Here is a 19,243-nt window from a genome sequence, read left to right as displayed (position 1 = left end):
TACCGAACGGCTCTTTGTGTCTTCAGCAGGAAAAAGGTGTCTGCTTATTAACGCATCTTTGTAAACATAAAATCATAATGCTGCGTGGAAATCATTAGAGGAAAAATGCTCATTTGATACGCGCAGCAACGAATTTCGACAAAAAACCTTGAATCTTTGTGTATGAAGAATATGAAACAGGGAGGAAATAGCTTTAAGTTTTATTTAATTTTCACAATTTTTTGTGCATTTTATTTTTGTTTTCGTCGCTTCAAAGCATTTCGATACTAACAACCGTCCAATTGAAAGGCCAAAAACCTTCAAAGGGAAACGTTGCTCGATGAGGACCCGTGCAAATGCAAGACGAGCTTGTTTCAGCATTGAATGTCATCCACCAAGCCATTTCAAAGCGATTGTATGCGCTGGAAATGTTTCAGAAATAAGGATATTTGGATTCCTTATGATCTCAATACCAGTTGAGACACGAAAAAGTGATTATGTTGCATGACAACGCGTGACCTCACTTCGCCTAACGGGTTGAAACCTACCTGGAAACGCTTAAATGGGAAGTTCACCCACCCCACCTGCTATATTCCCCCGATACTGCACCGTCCGACTATTATCAATTCCGTTCGATAGCACATGCTCTGTCTCAGAAGCAGTTTCACTCACAAGACATCGAAAAATTACTTGATTCTTGAATAGCGTCGCAAGATGAACAATTTTAGCGTAATGGTATTCGAGCTTTGCCAGAAAGATGGCAAAAAGTTGCGACCAGTGATGGGCAATACTGCGAGTAATTCATTTGTAACCATTTCCTTACAATAAAATTGCATTTTTATTTAAAAAAACAGCGAGAACTTAGTTGCGCACCTAATAAATGGTGATCCACTTCGGGGTTCCCTACCTTTTTAAAGAAACAACAGAGAAACCTCAAATTTAATGAGGAATATTTATTAGCATTCGAAAGAACTTTCTTTGGTGTTTATTTTTTTAAGATTATCTCTATCAAATGTCGGCCGCGTTTACGTCTCAGATTGTCCATGGATGCAATGTGTGGAAAGTGACGCCGTGTCTTTGAAACCTAATGTCGCCGAGATCACGAACTTCAATTTCAGGCATCAAATAGTCGGTTATCATGGCGCGATAAAGGCATCATTTTTGACGATATATGAACCGATGATTCCACCGGTTTAGTTTTGATTTTTCTGAATGAATTGGCAGCCCTTGAGTCTCTTCAGGTTGCTCTTCATCCCAAACGCGGCAATTTTGCTTGTTTACAAACCTATTGAGCCAGAAATGGGTTTCAAGCTCGAAAACGTCGGATCTTCTTGGAACTTTTACAGAGCCCATAAAGCGAAACGATGTCGCTCGGGAAGGTCGAGCGGTTTCAGTTCGTGCATTTTATACGTTTTCATTTTAAGATCTCGACGTAAACTGAGTCAAGCCGTTTCATGTGTCAGTCCAGGTTGCTGCAAACGACGCCGAATCGATTCTCCACTCTCAAAAAATCCATTCTTTCTTATATTCAAAACAAATTGGAAAAATTGCCTCATAATTATGCTAGCTTTGTAGAGCATCTTCACTAATACCACCTCTACAACTGTTAGCATAACTAGGTACATTTAATATGTAACACTGTGTATATATACCTGACATTTTCAAAAACTGCACTTGGCATGAAAACTGGGATTTTGCTTTATCCTGTCGTTGGCACCTGCTTTTATACATATACCAATGTAAATACCCATAACTGCGTATGAAAGAGTGCAGGTGCCAGCTGAGTTAATTGCTTTTTCGAATTATGCAACGTTGTATAAATCGTGCACACATAGAAACCGAGGCTAAGTTACACTACATCCAAGCTCCAGCACTGTGAAGTGCCAGGAGGCAAAAGAGAGTCTTAGTAATTGGCTACTGATGTACGGTAAAACGCAAAAGCAAAATATATAAATGTGGATAAGTGCTGTGCATATACAAAAGTTTCCGACTTTTTTGTTATCTTCCGGGAATGTGAAGGTGTTGGTAATAAAAGTTGAGTGTTTCCGTCTGGAATTTGAAAATATGCGCTGCAAATGAGTGCAAGCCTTTAGGAGAAATATAGATCAATTTCTGCAAATTGTCGGGTGCACTTGCAGCAAAAGCTGACAGCTTATGTGGAACAAATGTAAAGCCACGAATAAGAGGCATCTACAATTAGGTAGAAAGATAGCAAAAGGGTGCATGCAATAATTAACAAGCTCAAATGCAACACCTGATGCACTGTTGGCAAACCACAGACTGATAAGTTTAAGTGCGTACAGAAGTATACGCCGTTCAGGCTATAATAGACAACACGATTAGACAGTTGGGAGGGTCGCCGTTAATTTTTAGGAATTAGATAACAAAAACCAATACTAAACATCGAGAGTCGCTTTATTGTTTTTCAAAATATTTTCCATTAAGATGACGAAGTGCGTTTGTCACTATGAGTGAAGTATCTCCAAAACATGCGTTCTGAAGTCATCAGATGCTTAGTCAGAACTATACAGTCGATGACTCATCAAATCGATGTTTTGAGTGCTCAAAAATGCAGTTATTTCATTCGCTACGTGAGAGTTCGTAGTGAAGAGTAATCCGTTTCGGCGGGTGGTTTTCCTGATTTCTTGAAGGGCAACTGGCAAGGCAACCGAATGGTTGTGTACCACTTAGGATTTACTGTCCCGCTTTATTCTAGTGGTATGGACTTTGGTTTGAGAAGTATGGTAGGTCGCCTACACACGATGCATCGTGGGTAACGCTAAATGATCTACGGCCTTCATAACCTGTGAGAACTCCTAACTCACCTGACCTCTCATCGATTCGAACTATGATTTCAGAACTATATTTGGATTCGGTTGAACACAGAGCTGGTGGGCGAGATATTCCGTCACCTAAGTATGTGGGAGTGGCATCCCACAAAAATGGCTGCAGGGTTAATGCGGAGGCTGTCTCTGTCTCGTTAAAATTTTGGCAGGCCTCGGAGTACGTTCCTCTCCCGTCATCAATAAGTTGATGTGGTGGATGTAGTTTGAGAGGAGTCCCTCTTTGCGCTAGTCGGCTCTGAACGCATTGCCACATAAGATCGTAGTCTACCCATAGCCTGTTAATAGAGATGTATGACACAAAAAATAATAGCTCGCTACGGTGGCGGGCAAACTGTTCAGCAAATTTACCAACATGCGAGCTATATTGAGTGGCATATAAGATTGCTTAGCGGCATCTAAGATGACGGATCAGTGAGTCCCAACGAACATTTAGGCGACAGAGTTCGCATGAGAGGAATACTCCCACCGTAAGAAGGCTCTCACTAGAGCAACAGCAACGTACGATTGGCCTCCTTATATAAAGTAGCGGCAACTAGGTTTGGAGAGGTCGGGAAGGGAGATAGACTAGAGAATGATGGATCTTCCACTGTACACTCGGGATCACGCCTGGCTTCCTTGGGATGTTGCGTTGCTGCAACCTTCTCTCTCAACTCGCGACTGAAGAGTGGATAAGGCTTGAGAGAACCGATCGGCAGGGGCTGATTCTCCTTAAGAAGGAGTCCATCGGTTCTCACTGACGCAAAAGGTGTCATGAGTTATGGCTTAGAGGCCCTAACGGTAATGGATGTGGAGCAGATCGTCGACCGATGACTCGTTTCCATTAAAAGCTCTGAAGATACTCAGGGATTTATAGGAGACAAATATGCAAAATTAGACGTCGAAGTACTGACTGGTCGAAACTGACTTACACTCGGTAGTGGCATGACTAAATGGAGCCCATTTACATAAAGACTATGCTGTGGGTATCTTTCTTGATATCGAGGGGTCTTCAACAACGTATGGCCTGAGGTGATTATGGGAGCTCTAAATAAGTTTTAAATCGAAAGTTCTAAAAAATAATCGTGCTAAATTGTTTTCAATTAAATTACATATTTTGGCCGAGATGAATATTTTACTGTAAACAGCAAAAATAGCGCTCGCATGCCAAAACGTTCTGTGTTTGTTTGTCAAACTTTGCGCTAAAGTTGTGAGTTACCAGATTGTAGCACAAGAGTTGCCAAAATCCGAAATAAAGATGATCCATTTCGATGTACCGAACTTTTTTGAAGAAAAAACACAGAATCTTCAAATTTAGTCGGGAATGTTTATTATCATGCGAAAGAACATTCTTTGACATTTATTGTTTGATCGCTTCAAATGTTGGCCGTGGCTACATCTCAGATGGCCCGTCTGTTGAATCCAATTTTCAATGACTCGTTTCAGCCTTTCGACTGGTAACTGGCGAATGGCACGCATGATGTTTTGCCCCAAGAGCTGAATCGAAACGGGATTGTCCGCATAGATTTTAGGCTTTACATAGCCTCACAGGAAAAAGTCTAAAATTGTGATATTACACGATGGGTGGCCAATCGACCGGCTCAACACCTGAAATTATATATTCACCGAAGTGTACTCTCAATAAATCCTTTGATTTATGTGATGCGTGGGAAGTGCCACCATCTTGTTGAAATGAAATGTCGCCGAGATCACGAGCTTCAATTTCAGACATCAATAGTCGGTTATCATGACGCAATAACGGTTGCCATTGACGGATGAAATGACAGCTCTTGAATCTCTTCAGGCAGCTCTTCGTCTCAAAATGCGCCAATTTTGTTTGTTTACATACCTCGATAAGCCAGAAATAGGCCTCATCGCTAAACAAAATTTGTACCAAAAGTCAAATCTTCTTGGAACTTTTCAAGAGCCCGTAGAGCGAAGCGATGTCGCTTGAGAAGATTGAGTGGCTTCAATGTACACCCTTAGCTACGATGTTATATTTTCTTCGCTGCGTACTGGACGTAGTCTTTTCGTTCAAATATTTACCAATAATGAATGCTGGGTCTCAAGATGGGTGATGGTGTTGCGAATAGTACGCTCAGTAGAGCGATTATGTTGACCATAAGTTGAGCAAAGCGCTCGAAACACATTTTTTACAGAACGTGAATTTTCGTAATAATGTTGAACGATTAGCAAACATTGTTCAGATGTATGTAAGTCTTTCCATGATGAAATGCCAAACAAAACTGATCTGTCAAAAACAGGCTATTGAAAAAAGTACGTTTACTTGGACCACCCGTTATAAATGGCAACCTGCATAAAGCGAAAAGTTTATTTTTGAACGGATTTTATATATGAAAAAGTTTTAATTCACAAATGGGTATAACCCCTTAAAGCAGTGGAGGAAGCTAAGCACAGGTGCTCCGGCCCATAAGACTCATGCATTTTCGTTCTAACGTTCTCGGAATTCGCACATACCATATGTTTAGTTGATAAATAGACGTTATTTAATTTAAGCACTTGCGACTTTTACAAATTTCCGCCTGTGACACAGAAATTCAATAAAGGAAAATCATCAAACGTAAGGTGTCGGAAGAAAGCAAATAAAAACTCAAATTGAATATTTTACAACCACACACACACACACGCACAAGCATAAGTGGAGGGAGGCAAGTAAATCAAAGAAAAAAACTAAAATGGGAAATTCAAATTTGCTTTCACTTTGAGTATGGCAAATAGAATGGAAGAACTGTATCTGCATAAATCCAGCACCTTGCACTACACTTTAACGCTTTGTTCAGCGTGTGCGGCACTTAATGCTAATGGTGGAATACCAGCTCTGTGCAACTTTAAAATTTTAATAACAGTTGTCAATTTGTCAATAAAAATGCTGCATTTCTAAGGAACTATTGGCGCGCAGGCACTCAAACTCACAGTACCACATATATGTATGTATTTACATACCCCATATCACTGTACATACACATACAAGTATATATATATATATATATATGTATATATATATATATATATGTATATACATATATATGTATGCATGTATGTATGTATCATGTGTTGCGAAGCATTATGATGGAGTCGAGCTGAATTATAAATGAGCCGCAAAGTGGCAAAACATCAAGCACGAAAATTGCAAGCTCTTGCCAATGCGAGCCAAAAACGTCCGGCCCGGCAAAAACAATCAACAGTTAGGAAACAAAGCAAGGAAGGACGAAAGGAAATAAGTCGACAAGTTGGAGTAGTTATTCCGGCAACAACACTAAATGCAAATCAACTGCAGACCGGAAGTGATGTTAGCACTTCAAAACACACTCCCGACCACATAGACACTGCAACTCTGCTACGCCAACTCTAGTACAGCGGAGCGCATAGTGAACTAGTACAGCTTTAGTTATCTCACCCTGTGTGTTGTGTCCTTTGTATGTGTGTGTGTGTGTATTTGTGTATAGTGAGAAGCAACAGTAGCAAAGTTGGCAGCCAAATGTGGCCTGAATGCAACAACACTATCAACACTGCAGCACTTAGCTAAGTAGCAAAGAGGTTCAAACGTTAGAGCATTGCTATGAGCATGCAATGTATGGGTATGGTGTACTGGGCAGGCGTCCAAATTGTCTGGCTGCAAAGTCGATGCGCACAAAAACAACAAAAAGCCCGTGGCATGGAAATTATTACGCCAAAAAGACGCGCAGACTTTTGTAACTCCAGAGACTAAGGAACTTAAACAAATGCAATTCATAACAAATGCGCCACGCCTCGTCATGCTAGGCATTCATTGCAGCGTCAAGTGCGCTCAGCGCAAGGTAGTTTTTAAATCCACACTTCGCCTCCCCCTTTGTTTGGCCGTCATCCGCGCGCATTGTGTTTGTTTGAATGTTAGTGTTAATGTTGCCCGTTTAAGTTGCTGAGTTTATGCACTCGACCGAAAAGCAAGAAAATCGTTAAGAAAAACGTACTGCCGAAGTTTAAGAAGCGCTTAAGAATAAGTTCTTATACTTACTTATAGAATTTAGAAATGGCATGCAGGAATGTTTTCATGGTGGCGCCTAACGCGCTTGCATTTAAAGCTGAATCGATGCGGACTTGTTAACCATAAAAGTAGAGATAACCGCTAAGGCAGTTTTGTTGTACGACTCTGTGTCATACTCAAACACGTAAAATGCAAAAGTCTTCAAACTGGCAGATGTTCTCGGTATGACTTACCAACCGAAGCAAGAAATATATTTTCAAGGTAATTTTGTAATAAACTGTCTGAAATTAAAAAAAAAATAAAAAGTTTGAGCTTTTCCATATTAATCTTAATATACACGTGTTTTTACTTGCCGATACAAATAGGGTTACATCCTCGAAATATCATCCCTTGATTGGATAAAGTCTAGGTCGATTCCAGTAACATAGAACTGCCTGACGGATTTGTTGTATGTGCACTATATAAACTGTGCATTCTTCTTTTTTAGTATCCAAAATGAGCGGATGAACAAAAACTATTTGGCAAGACTCGCAAGACAACTGAAATGCAATAAAAAGAGAAGTTATGGCAAAAACACTAAACATCTTAACACACACAAAGGACATTTTATACGTGTGACTAACGGAAGTAGGAGGAAATGCACCATTACTGCAAGGATTTTATGTCAAAGCAAAGTGCGAAAATTGCAAAACAGAAATAAGAAATGATGCAATGTAAATAAGTGGATAATGACGGATTCAAAAAAGACGTGGCAGCTAAGTCGTGAATGCCAGACGACTGTTTGTTTGATGACAGGAGATATTCGTCTTGCATTCATTCACAACCAGGCCCATTTGCTTCGCTTCCTTTTCCAGTCTGAAAAAGCAGAACTAACGGCGCAGCCAATGATATTAATATCGGCGTTACAGTGTACTCTTATAGAAGATTGTACCTGCTCGATTAAGTTCTGAAGCTAGAATTATTTTCTCCAAGAATAGATTGAAGAAGTCGACCAATAGGGAGTCGCCATATCTGAAACAACGTTTGGTATCGAACAGCTCGGAGAGGTCCTTCCCGATCCTGACGGAGCTTTTGGAATTACTCAACGTTAGTTTACACAGCTGTATTAGTTTTGCGGGTATACCCAATTTAGACATGGCGGCATTAAGGCCTTTTCATGTTATCAAGAGCAGCTTTGAAATCAACAAAGATGTGATGTGTATCGATTCTCTTTTCACTAGTGTTTTCCAAGATTTAGGGCAAGGTGAATATCTGGTCAGTTTTTGATTTTCCAGGCCTAAAGCAACGCTGATAAAGTTCAATCAGTTTGTTGACAGTGAGCTTTAATCTTTCACACAATACCCTATATGCGATAATTAGGAGGTAATTAACGCAGATTGTGGGATCGTCCTTTTTGTGAATTGAGGAGAGCACATTTAAACTCCAATCGTCGAACATGTTTTCGTCCGCCAATATTCTACAAGGAAGCTGATACATGCTCCTTATCAGTTCTTCGCCACCGTATTTGAATGGCCCAGGCGGCAATCCATTGGCACCCGCCGCTTTGTTTATACTACGACGGGTAATTGCTATTCGAACTTCTTCGATCAATTGGGCAATCGGGTGCACTATCTTCTGTTGTCAAGCCTTCACTGCCATTCAGCCACTAGTCACTAGATCACCTCTGGGGGTTCTACAAGAATACCCTCCTGTCTTGAAACCTTCAGTTAGTTACCGCTTCTTTGCGTAGAATTTTCAAGCATTGCCCCTTTCGGCCAGCTTTCTACTCTTTTCGTACTCTCCTTTTTTATCTCGACTCTTCATCTCTCGGTATCTATCCCATCTCGCACGTGTTGTGGTCGATTGTAACGTTGCGTTACATAAGGAGTTTGAAATGCCGTTCCCCAGTTCCTTTATACCGAGTTGCTGATGAATGATCTCAGGGGGCAAAGGTGCAATTCGAGTAGAAGATCATTCGGCTGTCTGTTATGATTACAGCTACTTTATTTACCTTTTCGAAGAATTAAATGCGAATCGATATCTTAAAGCAAAAAAAAATTATCACCTGTGTGGTCGATAACTGAAATACATATGTCCATCAAGCTGTAAGCCAAAAGTTCTAAATAGGGCACGCTGTACGAACAACAACAGTATAGTATCTCAACGTCAACATATCTGCATCCGCCTATGCTTCTTCATTTTTAATAAATGCAATAACAAGCCAGCCCAATGATGGTCACAGCCACTTGCTTATTCATACATTTGCATTCTTGTACGCGGTCAGTGCAATCACCACAAACAAGCACGCCGCGCAACAGCCGCAAAACACCAATGCGCTGCACGCCACAATGCTACCAACGCATACCCCGTACCATCATGCGCCAAAACATGTGCCTGGCCTACCGCTCGATGTTATATAGTACTTGCAGTGCGAACAAATTAAGGTCATGGCTGATGGCGGCAGCGAAACGGGCAAACTATTGGAAGAATCTTTTGTCACCCCCTACATAGTCTATCTGAGAGGTGTTTGGCCATTTACCATTCGTTGTTCACTTATTTCTTTGTATTTGTATAATTGCAGAACATTTCGTGATATAAAACTTCAACTAATGGTTGCATCGTTCTTAAAGCTCTTAAATATTATATTTTAATTTATTTATTATAATATCTAGATGTTTTTATAAATTTGCATTGGTAAAAACTATTAGAACTTTCCACTTTTTACCGCTATTCAGCGGAAGTTTGAAACCTTGCCAGATATAATATAGCTTACCGTGCGATTCTGTACTGTGATACTGTCTCGAGTCTCTAAATTGGAGATTTTGAGTTAGAGACAATTTTTGAGACTTGAGACGGTTTTGCTATTCTGTAAGTGACAGTCACAAAATCTATTACATTTCATTATTCAGAGATGTTTTTAAACTTGAATGAAAATAAATATGTCGATAACAAATATTAAATTTTCTATAACATAGTCAAAAAACATATATATCAATAAAAATAAAAATATATGTTGACTTTGTTTCATAATATTTACGAAATTTATGTAAAATTGATTTATTTTTAACCTTTTCGTGTTTGAGTTGCTTACAAAATGTAAAAAAACGACAATCGATTAATTTCTATGATGATCTCTATTCAGTATATTCAAAATGGCAAACAAGAGTTCTTTTTGGTTTTGTGACCTGCTAATTACCAGGTCTCAAGTTTGAGTCAATATTTTGAGACTAACGCTAAAGACTGTTAAGTGAATAGTAACGAGTCACAAATTGAGATTTTACCTCAAAATGTCTCAAATAGATACTAGAGACTGATTACAGAATCCCGCTATTAATAATATACTGCCATAAAACATATGTGACCTGGTCTACGGAAAGGGGGCTTAGGTGTCAAAAAAAAGGAGAACAATTAATAAGATAACGAGAAACTGACGATTATTTTTAACAGCATTTCCCAGAAAACTAGTTTTCGCACGTTAGCTCCCTTTTCGTAGACCAGGTCACATATACATTTACGAAGTTGAATAGCCACTGTATTACTCTGATTACATTTACACAACAATTGTCTCGAAAATGTTAAACATATGTAAATGGCAAAAATTGTCACAATGCCAAAGGATAAAAACAAACTACTTATGTTTAAAAAACCTTACGTTATAAATTGAAAAATATATTGTTAAAAAACCGATGAATAACAATAATTCAATGATTAGATTCATCTTATACAGCTTTCTGTGCATCAAATTTATGAATTTATTTCAAAGCGCTCATTCTACGTTTGAGTTGAATGTCATGTTGGCAATGCCATAGACCGCTGACATTCTGCTGAATGTTCTGACGTTCGTGAAACGTCAAGGCGATGTGGGAAATGTCAACCCGTTTCTCTTTCTCTATATCCGGTCAGCCATAAGACCTGTAAGTGGAATTTTGTGCTTAAATTGATTTTTTATCGAAAAAATCATGTGAAATATTGAGAAATCGCAACAATTACACGAAAGAAAAAGTTAAATTGAACTTCAAATAATGTCGTAGTGTATTTATTGTTGCCGATTGAATTATTATTAACGCGTAAAAAGTGGATTAAAGAATGTTTTAATTCTACATAGCCAACACTATAATTCAGTGCAACATATAAAGTTTGATTAAACAAATCTGTTATTGTATGACTGAGTTTCGCAAAATTGTGTGATTTCTATATTTCACTTGATCGAATTCGTTAAAATTTTGCTTTGGAGCTGTTTTTTAACAAATTCTTTTCTACAATTTTCATGTTCTCCGGATACTCCTCTGCATCTGTAACCAAAATGACAACCATATTACAACTATACGATTTGTTTGCACACAAAAGCCGACAAGATGAGGAAAATTATGAAACAAGGTAAAATCGTAATCGTCCTTAGTGGACGTTACGCAGGTCGTAAGGCCATTATTGTAAAGACGTCGGATGATGGTACACCCGAAAAACCATTCGGACACGCACTTGTCGCTGGTATCGATCGGTATCCACGCAAGGTGACCAAGAAGATGGGCAAGAACAAGTTGAAGAAGAAGTCCAAGATCAAGCCTTTCCTGAAAGTGTTGAACTACAACCATCTGATGCCCACCCGTTATGCCGTGCACGATATCTCTTTCGAGAAATTGTCGCCAAAGGATCTGAAAGACCCCGTTAAGAAGAAGACACACCGCTTCCAAACACGCGTCAAGTTCGAATCCACTTACAAAGAGGGCAAGAACAAGTGGTTCTTCCAGAAGCTGCGTTTCTAAGCTAACACCTTTGGATTACTTGATACGTAGATAAGCCCCTTAATTTTTATACATTTAAAAACATAATTTTATATGTTTTAATTGTGTGGAGCAGAGCAGAAAAGATGTAAGTGATACCAGGATGGAAGAATGTTGGAATGCAATCAACAGTCTAAAATAAAGTGGTTCTTAAAAATTATTTGTCTGGTTTTTTTTGTAATCTTGTGCGGTAAATGTGTGAGTTTGTGTGCGGTTTTAGATCGAAAAGGCATCAATTTTCCATGCTGTGTGGTCTGTTTTAGCGAAGCAATTAAAGTGCAGTGGCATTTGTTTATATTTGTTGTGGTCGTCGAATAATATATTAGGAATAATCTAACCTCGTGTAGAAAAATTGGAAACAGTATATTTTATGTATTGCATACATTTAGGCTTGATTTCGTTCGAGAAACGAAATTGTATTCACTCTAGTTAAATTTAAGAAATTGCTAATTTTAGGAAAAGCATTTAAATTATAACATCCTTTTACATAATAATAATGTTAACGATGAGTCAAAACGTTAAGCATAGCACCGCTTTGAGTTAACTGTAAAACGAGCCATCAAGGTTCAAGAGGTTTTACTTTTCAATGTTCTTACCACCAACTTAGTAAATATTGAAAGAGGTCTTGTCTTGTTTTTTTTTTGTTTACAGTTACTTTATTGAAGCAACCAAAGTATTTTCGCTCAGCAAGTATGATGGCCAATACAAGTAAATAGCTCTACATTTTTCCTCAAATACAATGGATTAAGTTAACAATCTTTTTTTTTTATATAGTGGTTGTTGCTCATAAATAAAGAAATGTAAAAATAAAGCGATTTTGAATATATACTAGATTTTTTCCACCACTTCACAATCGGTTTAATAAAAGCAGACACAATTTGAAAATTCTAGTACAATTTAAAACTATAAGGAGATGTCAACAAATTATTTCACATATTGTATATTGCTTAGATAACTTTGTAGGTACTTATTACGCTTTAATTAGTTCGCAAAGACGCTAAAAAATCAAAAATTAAATCAAGCAAACGTTAAATCGCAACACAAAAACAGGATGAAAATAAGTTCTCGTGCCGATTTGCGCGCCATATTCCAGATTGCGTAATTGGATCTGTAAAAGAAATGAGATTTTAGTAAGTATGCATTTATACCGTCTAAAATTTATTTAATTCTGGGTGCAATTACCTGCTGTTCCAATTCTCTTATACGCCGACACGCAACACAGGAGTAACAGAGGAGGTGGCGACACATTTTTATTAGTAGCGCACAATCGGATCAAGGTTTGAACATCAAAGCGGGCATTGCAATATATTGCAGCTGAGCGCAGGCGTCGGATTTTGTTTTATAATTTTGATTGGAAACCAGATTTTGGATTTTAATGCCAATTGGCTTAGTTGCAGTGAATTGAATGCTGGCGTTTTTTAACTTTTTGTTTGTTTGTGTTAACATAAATATACATACATAATACAGATCAGCAACAGTCAAATAGCGACAATAACAGACCGGGGTTTTGCAACTTTTAAACGGCTTAAACTAATGTAAACTAATTTTTTGCTTTAATCTTAATCGCGATATTGTCCTTGAGGCCTGTGGTGTATAGCAGTGCATTGTGTGGGATCCCACATAACCAGTTTTTATTTTTGGTTGACAGTTAAACGGATATCGGATACATGGTGCGGGGCGGGCAGCGTGTAAGTAGATTTAATTTTTTGGTGATAGAAATGGGCAAAATTAAAAAAATATTCATATATATGCATAAACAAGTATAATTTTGAAATGAGATCGAAAGTGTATAGAAGACGGCATCGCCAAGGCAATGCTGAAAATATAAGAGGTTACAAGCACAAGCTAAAGAGAAAAGCCAAGTCGAGATAATCTGTAGGGATATAAATGTATAAACAATACTACATATTTACTTATCACAAGTGTTTGAGTGTGAAAATGTGTGTGTGTGTATAGAATTGGTTGACCAGGTGCGCAACTTATTACAGTAGGGAGCGCACTAGGGTTATGTGTAGATGTGGTTGTCAGAAAGGGAAATTGTGTATTTTTGGACTCGAAATGCACATCCAGGCTACTAAAAACAAATAAAAGTATTAGAAGAACTATCCACACCATACATATATAGCTGTAAGATACACTTATTTACAAAAATAAAAGGGATTTAGAAAAATATTTAATATAAGCGGAACGTTAGTAGTAAATTAAGGTTAGCGCTGGAACAGTTTGATTATAATTAGTAAAAGCATAAAAAGCATAGAGTAGATAAATGTTATATCTATAGTACGTAATAAAAATTTGAAAGTAAACATACAGTGAACGTATGCACGAAATATAAGTAATATATAACAAACACACTAAAAATACAATAACATTAAAGCTTAACCATTCAATGCATATTTACTATCGTAATTTAGAAAATTTGTGTTTTTTTTACTAAAACTGAGACTTGTCGAAAGCAGCAAATATATGTATATAAATAGTTGTAGATTCATGCATTGAATAGCTACTAAATAAGTACATTATAAAAGTTGCAAAAAAATAACAACTCCACAGGCGGGCTATACTAATATACGTAGGCACTTGAGAGAGGCTATAAGATTGTATGATTCTTTGGGTTGTATAATTGCTTTACCAATTCACGCGTTTTCTGGCCAAAATTTTCAGGATATTTTCCACAACATCAGTGCTGGAAGCGGTGCCACCCAAATCTTTATACGAAAAAAACATATTTTTGAACATACTACTACTTGTACTATGTACCATATTTAACGCTCAAACCTGGTGTGCGAATGCCATCATTAACCACAGTTTCATATGTTGCCTCATAAATAACACGCGCATGTTCTTTGTGTCCTAAATGATTCAACATATCAGCGCTAGCGTTTATCATTGCCACTGGATTGGCAATATTTTTTCCAGCAATAGCTGTGCCAGTATTACGGGTGCCGGGTTCAAAGACAGCGAACTACAATAGTATTTAAGCAACATTTGGTAACATAATTTTATAATCTAAGTTCCACTTACGTGATCGCCGTAGTTCGCACCAGAGAGCAGACCTGCGCCACCAATTAAACCGCAAATTACATTGGAAACTATGGTGCCATACAAGTTGGTCATGTTCATTACATCGAACTGTATGGAAAACATAAATAAATTTTATTTATCATAAAATTTATGTATACGAGTGTCTTACTTGATGTGGATTAGACACCAACTGCATGCATGTGTTATCGATGATCATGTTGTTATGCTCGATTTCAGGATATTCCTTGTGCACATTTTTAGCAACTTCAAGGAAAAGACCGTCGGATAACTTCATAATGTTGGCTTTGTGAATAGTTGTGACCTTTTTGCGGTTATTCTGACGCGCATATTCGAATGCATAACGCGCTACACGCTCAGCATTTTCTACCGTAACTACCTTCATGCTTTCAACGACACCGCGTACAGATTCATGCTCCAACATAGCGTATTCACCGTCAGTGTTTTGACGAATCAATACAACATCGATATTCTTGTGACGCGACGGGATACCGGGGTATGAGCGACAATGTAAAACATTTACGTACAAGTCGAGTTCATTACGAATGGCTACATTACGTGACACCTCATCTAAGCCTTGCGATTTCGTTTCAATATTACCCTTAATGGCAACACCATTACGCTTAATTGAAGTTATGGCATAATCCAAGTCGTCATTACCCTCAGTAGAAGGATCGATTTCAATTACTTCGAAATCAACCGGTGCGCCAACGAAACGGAAGATTTCACGAATGTAGTGCATTAGCTCCGGACCAATACCACCACCTGGCAGCATTGTGACAGCGTGACGACCGCCATATTGTGCAGATGGTATATCAACACCCTAAACAGGAGGATAAACAGTGATTAACCTCACTTTTGTTTACATTTTAACGGGACACATTTAGAAATAAAAAAACATCAGTAATTACCGTCCACTTCTTTTGGAGAGCCGACTTGGTATGTGCTACATCTTCGCCCTTTTCCTTTGTCACCAGCAGAGGATAGCCCTAGCAAAGGAAGAAATATTTAGTTGTATAAAAATCAACGTTTTGCTTGAAATTTCTTATGTAATTATTGTTCTAGAGTGAAACCTTTTAGAAATATTTTAATAAATCTCTTTAATACATACGCGAGTCAGAAATGGCACTTGAGTTTGCAGTAAACGTTGGGTATAACGTAAAGCCATTTTATAATTTTTTACACTTTTTTCTTAATTACTACAAGAACTAAATAATTTTGCAAAAATTTACTTTGCCAAATCTGATTCGGCGACCGCACTGCTGCTTCAGTGCGAATGTGAAATTCACAATTAATAAAATGTGAATGAAACTTTTTGTTCATATAATATCAAAAATTTATAGACATCAAAACAACACGCAACGTCATATACGAAACCAACTGTCAAACTTTCGCAATGATTGTAAACAAAGCAACCTTTCGTTCATGACTCTATAATATGTAAAATTGCAATTATAATTATTTATAAGCATTTTTCGAAATAGCTTGTCAACCCGTACAATCTGCAGTTAATATGTATTACAATCTGAATTTGTTTGGAAGAAGTCGGTACTTCATTACAACAATGCGTTCACGAGGAAGTGTTCTCCGGAAGTAAATTCCTTTTGATTTGAGTTCAAAATGGCTGACTTTGAGCGGACAATGGTATCTCCTATTTTCATTAATTGCATTGAAAAGTTTTGGAATATGTAAAAACATTTAGTGTTTTTTCGGCATAAATTTAATCGTAAAAAAAAACAAGTATTATTCTCAAATAAAAGAATTGTAAAACTTAATATTTGAGCCTCTTTTTCACAAAGGTAGTCGCAAAAATATTCACCACACCAAAATGTTAGGCTCAAATAAGCAACAATGCAAGAAGTTAAACAATTCTGGGGAACGCTCTCAAGTATAACTAGTACTTTGGAGTAGGTCTGTACAGTGGTATTAACGAGTGAAATTCGCAAGAATTACGTTACGGAAAAGGTGGCAATAATAGAAATTAACTGTAGAAAATAAAACTAGATATTTATTAGAAATATACACACATATGATATACAATAACAAGTTGTGTAAAGTTGTAATTGCAGACGCATCTGCATGTGTATTTACATAGTCACGTACATGCAAAGAAATTATTATGAATTTTATAGTTGTAAATTTTTATCTACATATACATATATGTATGTACATACCATTTGGTCGAATGTGATTTGTAATCGCCGGTACTGATAATGTTATCTATGATAAATCGGGCCAATAACTATGATTACTTCGTGGAATGATACCCAGCAAGTCATGGCTATCGAAACGGCAATATTTTGAAAGAATTAGCGCGGAAACTAACACATATACACACCATGCAACGCATTAGGTTTTAGCGTTAGAAAGGGATAAAGTGTTTCGGTTAAAATTGTCAATTGGGCCTCAAGAAACTCATAGAAACTTTAACGGAAATCTCTAGTAGTGCGGTTGGGTAATTAACCAGTGATCTAACCAATAGGTGACTTGTTGGGTATTTGTGTTGGACTGTATTTTCCTCATTGCGAAATGAAATTGATTTAATGAAATAATGAAATTCAAATTTATATATAGTATATACCATGAAACCTATATCCGAGTACACGCGATCAATTAATCCATTCATATCACTAGGACTTAAGTTCTAATTTGTAAAGTATTTAAGATCTTAGATACATTTCTGGATTCGGAAATGATGGCAAAACAACGTTAAACGTTTGTAAAGAACTTCTTCACAACACATTTGCTAAGCGTATAATTCAATTTTCTTTCCAGTCCAAAAAAAAACTGTGAAATGAGTGATAACGAAAACGGAGAACCCACCTGGTTGGACACAACATACTTGACGAAGATTCTAAAGAAGTACACACAAAACCAATTAGATAAAATTATATCATTTACTAAAATACCTGCGACTAAAAAAGGTGAAAACTATGCAAGTTGTATATATCTTATAACGGCTTTGTATACAACGGAACCGGAATTGGCAGACATAAAGGAAGTACAATTTATTGTAAAATCACGTTTAGAAAGCGAATTGTTCACACAAATAGAAGAAGACTTTAACGTTTTCGTACGCGAAGCTCAAGTATATAATGTAATAATGGATTTAGCAGAAGAGCTGCTTCGAAGCGTCAAAGACGAAACATGTTTTGGACCGAGGTTAGTATATAACTAATAACAAATATAAAGTTTCAATTTCTGTTTAATATTTAAGAGCAATCGTGCAGGTATATTGCGTATTTAAATCTGTTAAAGGCCTTTTGTAATATCAGAATTTCAAAAGCGTTTTGGAGATACATATACCATAAAAACAAATTGATTTAGTCGCTAATTTTACTCATTACCATTATAGAGCAATTTATGTGGATGAACGCATTATAGTTCTGGAAAACCTTAAACTCCAAGGATTTTTTATAGAAAATGTTAAGACTGGATTGGATTTTGAATGTTGTCGTTTGATACTGGAGAAATTGGCCAAATTCCACGCAGCCACCATGGTTCTCTATAAAAAGGTTTTATTATTTATTTAAAGTACATATTAATTCCCATATATGTATGTCCATCAAATGTTCTTACCTGCTAATTGTTTGAATTTTGTAGAATTCAGATACATTCCGCCATCATTTACCCAGCAATATATCCGAACATCCTTCGCCTCTGCATGACGTCTATACAAATACCATTAAAAACTGCATCGAATACTGCCAAACCAATCCAAAACTTAAACGCTACGTACCAAAATTGCAAACTTTCGGTGAAAAAATCATTCCAAAGATGATAAATGTTTTCAGTCGCAGTCAAACGGACCGTTATCATGTGTTGAACCATGGTGATGTTTGGGTGAATAATATGATGTTCCGCAAGGACCTTAGCGGAAATGTTGTAGACGTATTATTCGTAAGTATTCATTAGAAATATGCAAACGATTAATATAAGTAACACGACGAACTACAGGTGGACTATCAAGAAGGATTTTATGGTTCTCCAGGCATCGATTGGAATTTTTTCATTTTTACATCGTGGCAAAAGGAAGTGTTCCAAAATCATTTTGAGGAGCTATTGACCATCTATCATACGGTGTTGTCTGCCTTATTGCACAAATTAGGACATGACGAGCGTATACCCACAATCGAAGATGTAAGAAAGGCTATTATCAGTAAAGGTTTCCATGGTGAGTTCAAAAAACTTGCAAATAACTAATATGGGTAGTATATGTGTATGTTTTTGAACGCCTTTTTCCAATATAAAAGGTCTTACGTCGGCAACGTGCTTGTTACCAATACTGATTAATGAACATACAGAGTTGTCAGATCCTATAAATTTCATTTTGAATACTGATGAGGCGTTAGCTAATCGACGAAAAATCTTCGACAATCCAAAATATGGCGAAAGATTGAAAGTTTTCTTGGAATTCTTCGAAACCAATGGCATTCTGTAAAAAAAAAAGTATTATGAAAGTGTTACGCGATCTATATGTATACAGATTCATATATAATAATGTGTGTATGTAAAAAATTTAAACATTTTTGAAAACTGATTATTATTTACAGTATAAAAAAGTATAAGAAGATCTTTATCTAGATTTTAATCAATCAGTTTTTCTGAACAATATATTCGGAGGTTATAGGGATGTATTTGACAAAAATTCTTAT

General features: G+C 37.1%; 3 protein-coding genes and 1 long non-coding RNA gene across 7 annotated transcripts; 2 read left to right on the top strand and 2 right to left on the bottom strand.

The window, feature by feature from the left end:
- Positions 1 to 10,622: 10,622 nt before the first annotated feature.
- Positions 10,623 to 11,706, top strand: LOC120770456 (60S ribosomal protein L27). The gene is made up of 2 exons (XM_040097953.1): positions 10,623 to 10,679; positions 11,113 to 11,706. The coding sequence occupies exon 2, from the start codon at positions 11,121 to 11,123 to the stop codon at positions 11,526 to 11,528; it is 408 nt and encodes a 135-aa protein (XP_039953887.1). The 5' UTR covers positions 10,623 to 10,679; positions 11,113 to 11,120; the 3' UTR covers positions 11,529 to 11,706.
- A 468-nt stretch (positions 11,707 to 12,174) lies between these two features.
- Positions 12,175 to 15,869, bottom strand: LOC120770449 (isocitrate dehydrogenase [NAD] subunit gamma, mitochondrial). 2 transcript variants are annotated; one of them, XM_040097928.1, is made up of 8 exons: positions 15,700 to 15,869; positions 15,500 to 15,577; positions 14,740 to 15,411; positions 14,571 to 14,678; positions 14,325 to 14,511; positions 14,179 to 14,254; positions 12,729 to 13,130; positions 12,175 to 12,654 (listed from the first exon to the last, which is right to left on the bottom strand). In XM_040097928.1, exons 1-7 carry the CDS (start codon positions 15,754 to 15,756, stop codon positions 13,106 to 13,108), a joined length of 1,203 nt encoding a protein of 400 aa, XP_039953862.1. In that variant the 5' UTR covers positions 15,757 to 15,869; the 3' UTR covers positions 12,175 to 12,654; positions 12,729 to 13,105. The 2 variants fall into 2 exon arrangements, with proteins under 2 accessions (XP_039953862.1, XP_039953873.1); XM_040097939.1 differs by lacking the exon at positions 12,729 to 13,130.
- Positions 15,870 to 16,160: 291 nt separating this feature from the next.
- On the top strand, positions 16,161 to 19,069 carry LOC120766302. 3 transcript variants are annotated; one of them, XM_040091718.1, is made up of 6 exons: positions 16,161 to 16,232; positions 17,364 to 17,750; positions 17,944 to 18,103; positions 18,192 to 18,488; positions 18,546 to 18,762; positions 18,842 to 19,069. In XM_040091718.1, exons 2-6 carry the CDS (start codon positions 17,383 to 17,385, stop codon positions 19,027 to 19,029), a joined length of 1,230 nt encoding a protein of 409 aa, XP_039947652.1. In that variant the 5' UTR covers positions 16,161 to 16,232; positions 17,364 to 17,382; the 3' UTR covers positions 19,030 to 19,069. The 3 variants fall into 3 exon arrangements, with proteins under 3 accessions (XP_039947652.1, XP_039947649.1, XP_039947651.1); XM_040091715.1 differs by lacking the exon at positions 16,161 to 16,232 and adding an exon at positions 16,483 to 16,553; XM_040091717.1 differs by lacking the exon at positions 16,161 to 16,232 and having other exon boundaries at positions 17,316 to 17,750.
- LOC120766303 lies at positions 17,794 to 18,450 on the bottom strand. The gene is made up of 3 exons (XR_005704592.1): positions 18,328 to 18,450; positions 18,168 to 18,259; positions 17,794 to 18,093 (listed from the first exon to the last, which is right to left on the bottom strand). It is a non-coding gene; the product is annotated as an uncharacterized LOC120766303 (long non-coding RNA).
- Positions 19,070 to 19,243: the final 174 nt, after the last annotated feature.

Source organism: Bactrocera tryoni, chromosome 1 (assembly GCF_016617805.1).
Source record: "Bactrocera tryoni isolate S06 chromosome 1, CSIRO_BtryS06_freeze2, whole genome shotgun sequence".
Lineage (NCBI taxonomy): Eukaryota > Metazoa > Arthropoda > Insecta > Diptera > Tephritidae > Bactrocera > Bactrocera tryoni.
This window is presented reverse-complemented; position numbering and strand designations above follow the sequence as displayed.

Excerpts from the sequence above, each read along its gene's own strand:
- LOC120770456 (XM_040097953.1), top strand. The coding sequence starts at position 11,121 with ATGAGGAAAATTATGAAACAAGGTAAAATCGTAATCGTCCTTAGTGGA.
- LOC120770449 (XM_040097928.1), bottom strand. The coding sequence starts at position 15,756 with ATGGCTTTACGTTATACCCAACGTTTACTGCAAACTCAAGTGCCATTT. Across the intron at positions 14,255-14,324 it reads TGATGGCATTCGCACACCAG|ATTTGGGTGGCACCGCTTCC; the intron begins GTTTGAGCGTTA and ends TTTCGTATAAAG. Across the intron at positions 13,131-14,178 it reads GCCAGAAAACGCGTGAATTG|GCCTCAAGGACAATATCGCG; the intron begins GTAAAGCAATTA and ends TATACACCACAG.
- LOC120766302 (XM_040091718.1), top strand. The coding sequence starts at position 17,383 with ATGAGTGATAACGAAAACGGAGAACCCACCTGGTTGGACACAACATAC. Across the intron at positions 18,104-18,191 it reads CCATGGTTCTCTATAAAAAG|AATTCAGATACATTCCGCCA; the intron begins GTTTTATTATTT and ends TGAATTTTGTAG. Across the intron at positions 18,763-18,841 it reads TATCAGTAAAGGTTTCCATG|GTCTTACGTCGGCAACGTGC; the intron begins GTGAGTTCAAAA and ends CCAATATAAAAG.